A 4,098-nucleotide genomic window follows, 5' to 3' on the forward strand; every position below is an offset into this window, starting at 1 on the left:
TTGGGAATTTAGGGGATTTTTTTGGGGTAATTTTGGGGGATTTTGGGATAATTTGGGGGGAATTTGGGAAAACTGGGGGAAGTTTGGGGAAAACTTGGGGATTTTTTTGGGTAATTTCGGGAAATTTGGGGGATTTGGGGGCAATTTTGGGGGCGTTGGAGGGATTTTGGGGGAAATTTGGGGAGTTGTAGGGATTCCAGGGGGAAACTGGGGGAATTTTAGGGGATTTTGGGAGAATTTTGGGGGAATTTGGGGATTTTTGGGGGGAATTTGGGGGAATTTTGGGGGTCCCAGGGGGACTTTTGGGGTTTTTGGGGGTCCCAGACCCATTTTTGGGGGTCCCAAATTCGTTTTTGGGGGGTCCCAAATTCATTTTTGGGGGTCCCAAACCCATTTTTGGGGGTTCCTGGGTGGTTTTTGGGGGTCCCTGGGGGTTTTTGCGGTCCCTGATCCCATTTTTTGGGGTGCCAAATTCATTTTTTGGGGTCCCAGACCCATTTTTGGGGGTCCCGAGCCCATTTTTGGGGGTCCCAAACCCATTTTTGGGTGCCCCAAACCCAATTTTGGGGGGGTCGCAAATTCGTTTTTGGGGGTCCTGAGCCCGTTTTTGGGAGTTCCTGGGTGGTTTTTGGGGGTCTCAGGGGGTTTTTGGGGGTCCCAGACCCATTTCTGGGGGTCCCAAATTCGTTTCTGGGGGTCCCGAGCCCGTTTTTGGGGTCCCACCTGCTCGAAGAACTCGTCCATGAAGTGGTCCCTGTCCACCGTCACCACCTCCTCCTCATCGTCGCTGTCCTTGGCCTGCGGGGGGCGCTCTCAGGGGGGCGTGGCCTCGGCGAGACCACGCCCATCACAAAGAAAGCCACGCCCTCCAAAGGAGAAAACCCCGCCCCCAAAACTTCCCCCCAAAATCCGAAAAAAAAAAACCCCAAAAAAATCTTAAAATCCCCCCAACCCCCAAATCCCTCCAGGAGCCCCCAAAAATGCCCCAGAAACCCAAAAAATTCACCAAAAATCCCCCCCCCATCCCCCAGCCCCGGATCCCCCCCAAAAACCCCCAAATTCCCCCCAAATCCCCCAAATCCCCCCTCGGCCCCCTCCTCCCAAATCACCCCTAAACCCCCCCAAAATCTCCCCCAAACCTCCCCAAAATGCCCCCAAAAATCCCCAAAATGCCCCCAAAAATCCCCAAAATGCCCCCAAAAATCCCCAAAATGCCCCCAAAAATCCCCAAAATGTCCCCAGAATCCCCGGGACTCCCCCAAAACCCCCAAATCCCCCCCGAGAGCTCCCAAAAATTCTTCCAAAAATCCCCCCCCCAAAAATCCCCTCCGGACCCCCCCCAAAATCAGCCCCACGATGCCAAACTTCCCCTCCCCCCCCCACGAAATTAAAAAAATAATCCCCGAAAATTAAAAAAAAAATTTCCAAAAAATCCCAAAAAATCCCAAAAAAATCCCAAAAAATCCAAAAAAATTCCCAAAAAATCCCTAAAATCCCGTCCCATCCCCCACCACGACCGAGACCCCAAAAAACCCCCGGGACCCCCAAAGTCGCCCCCAAAATCGTCCCCAGACCCCAAAAAATCCCCAAAACATCCCCAAAATCCCCCAAAAATCCCCAAAAATTCCCGATAATTCCCGAGACCCCTCCCCACCATTCCCCACCCCCACCCCCCCCAAAGCCCCCCTGGGACCCCCCAAAATCGCCCCCAGACCCCAAAAATCCCCCCAAAAAATTCAATAAAAAATCCTAAAAAATCCAAAATAGTCCCAAAAATTCCAAAAAAATCCCCAAAATTTCCTCGGACCCCTCTCCCCAATTCCCCACCCCCACCCCCCCCAAAGCCCCCTCGGGACCCCCCAAAATCGCCCCCAGACCCCAAAAATCCCCCCAAAAAATTCAATAAAAAATCCTAAAAAATCCAAAACAGCCCCAAAAATTCCCAAAAAATCCCCAAAAATCCCCCGGACCCCTCCCCACCATTCCCCACCCCCACCCCCCCAGAACCCCCCCGGGACCCCCCCCAAACCCCCCCCGGTTCCCCCTCCCCCCCCCCCCGCTCACGCTGCGGAGCTCCTGGGTCCGGTCCTTCATGGTGGGGGGAGGGGCGCGGGCGGGGGTGGGGGAGGGGAGACCCCCCCGGAGGGGCTCGGGTGTGGGGGAGGGGCCGGGGACCCCCCTGGGCGCGAGCTTGGGGGGGCGGGTGGGGAGGGGCGGCCCGGGGGCTGCGGCGGCGGCTGCGGCTGCGGAGGGGGGGGGAGGGGCGAGAGCGGGGGGGGGAGGGGCGAGAGCGGGGGGGGGAGGGGTCTGGGGTGGGGGAGGGGCTGCGCAAAGGGGGCTGCGGCTGGGAATGGGGGCGGGGCTAAAGGGGGCGGGGTCTGCCTGGGGGAGGGGCTGGGCGGGGTTGGGGGAGGGGCTCAAAGGGGGAATTTTTTATTTTTGGGATTTTTTGGGGATTTTTTTGTTGGTTTTTTGGGGCGATTGAAAGATTTTTGGGGGATTTTTGTTTTGTGAATTTTTGGGGGATTTTTTGGGGCATTTTTGGAGAATTTTTGGGGAATTTTTTGGGGATTTGTTTCTGTGTTTTCTGGGATTTTTTGGGGGTTCTTTGGGGGTTTTTCGAGAGTTTTTTCGGGGAATTTTGGGATTTTTTGGGGATTTTTTGGGGGATTTTTTGAGAATTTTTTTTGGGATTTATTTTGCATTTTTTGGGATTTTTGGGATTTTTTGGGGGATTTTTGGGGGGATTTTTTGAGGATTTTTTTTGGTGATATTTGGGGCTATTTGTGGGGTTTTTTGGGATATTTTTGGGGATTTTTTGGGAGATTTTTTTTGAATTGGAGGGAGGGGTTTGGGGTGGGGGAGGGGCTGGGGGAGGAGCTTAAAGGGAGGTTTGGGGTGGGGGAGGGGATTTTGGTGGCTTTTTTTTATTTTATATTTTTGGGGGTTTGGGGGACTTTGGAGGATTTTTTGGGGGTTTTTTTGGGATTTTTTCGGGGATTTTTTGGGAATTTTTTGGGACTTTTTGAGGGATTTTTGAGGATTGTTTAAGGATTTTTTTGGGAATTTTTTGGGGATATTTTTTGGGATTTTTTGGGAGGGTTTTTTTTTGATATTTGGGGGGATTTTCTGGGGTGATTTTTTGGAGGAATGTTTGGGGATATTTTGAGGATATTTTGGAGTTTTTTGGGAATTTTTTTTTGTGTTTTTGGGGATTTTTGGGGGATTTTATGGGGAATTTTTTGTGAAATTTTTTGGGGGTTTTTGGGAATTTTTTGGGGATCGGAGGCAGGGGTTTGGGGTGGGGGAAATTTCAGGGATTTTGGGGAACTTCGGGGAGAATTTGGGGAATTTTGGGGAGGATTTTGGCGTTCTCAGGGGCATTTTGGGTTTTGGGGGGGGATTTTGAGATTTTTTGGGGAATTTTTTTTTTTATTTTTGGGGCCTCGTGTCCCACCCTGGAGATTTTTGGGGCATTTTGGGGCAATTTGAGCCATTTGGGCGGTCCCGGAAGCTCCCGGGGGGACTTTGGGGGAGTTTTGGGGTCACTTGATGAATTTTGGGGAATTATTTGGAGAATTCGGATGAAATTTGGAACTTCCGGGATTTTATTGGGACATTTTTGGGGTTTCGGGGCCACTTTTGAGGATTCTTGATGAATTTTAGGGCCGTTTTGAGGGGATTTTGGGACCATTTCGGGGAATTCTGATGGATTTTGGGGCTATTTTGGGGAATTCAGTTGAATTTTGGGAAATTCTGAAGAACTTTAGGGATATTTTGGGATTTTTGGGGTATTTTGGGGCCATTTGGGGATATTTTCAGGCCATTTTTGGGAAATTTCGATGATTTTTTTTATTTTGGAATTTTCGGGACATTTCAGGAATTTTAGGGGAATTTTTTGGGGCCATTTTGGGGAATTTTGGGTCCCTCCCCTCCCCATCAATTCATTCACAGCCGCCATTGCTGACTCAGCGTTTATTGACCCCACCCAGGGGCGTGGCCAACGCCGGCCACGCCCACAAACAAACCCGTCTACAGTTACATAAACCCCGCCCATTTCCCCAACAAACCCCGCCCACCATGCGCTGGGGGCGTGGC

General features: G+C 51.4%; 1 protein-coding gene across 1 annotated transcript in view; it reads right to left on the bottom strand.

Annotated features, from left to right (window-relative positions):
• LOC128950577 (syntaxin-1B) overlaps positions 1-2,121 on the bottom strand; it is a 13,030-nt gene extending 10,909 nt beyond the window's left edge. Inside the window, exons 1-2 of the mRNA XM_054295447.1 lie at positions 2,065-2,121; positions 724-798 (exon numbers count right to left, since the gene is read on the bottom strand). Coding sequence (XP_054151422.1) covers positions 724-798; positions 2,065-2,094 — 105 coding nt within the window. The 5' untranslated portion in view covers positions 2,095-2,121. The remainder of the gene's footprint in view (positions 1-723; positions 799-2,064) is intronic.
• Between the last annotated feature and the right edge of the window lie 1,977 nt (positions 2,122-4,098).

The sequence above is a fragment of the Melozone crissalis genome, unplaced genomic scaffold, assembly GCF_028551555.1.
Source record: "Melozone crissalis strain CALT ecotype California unplaced genomic scaffold, PUWL_Pcris_2 ptg000736l_1, whole genome shotgun sequence".
Classification (NCBI taxonomy): Eukaryota; Metazoa; Chordata; class Aves; order Passeriformes; family Passerellidae; genus Melozone; species Melozone crissalis.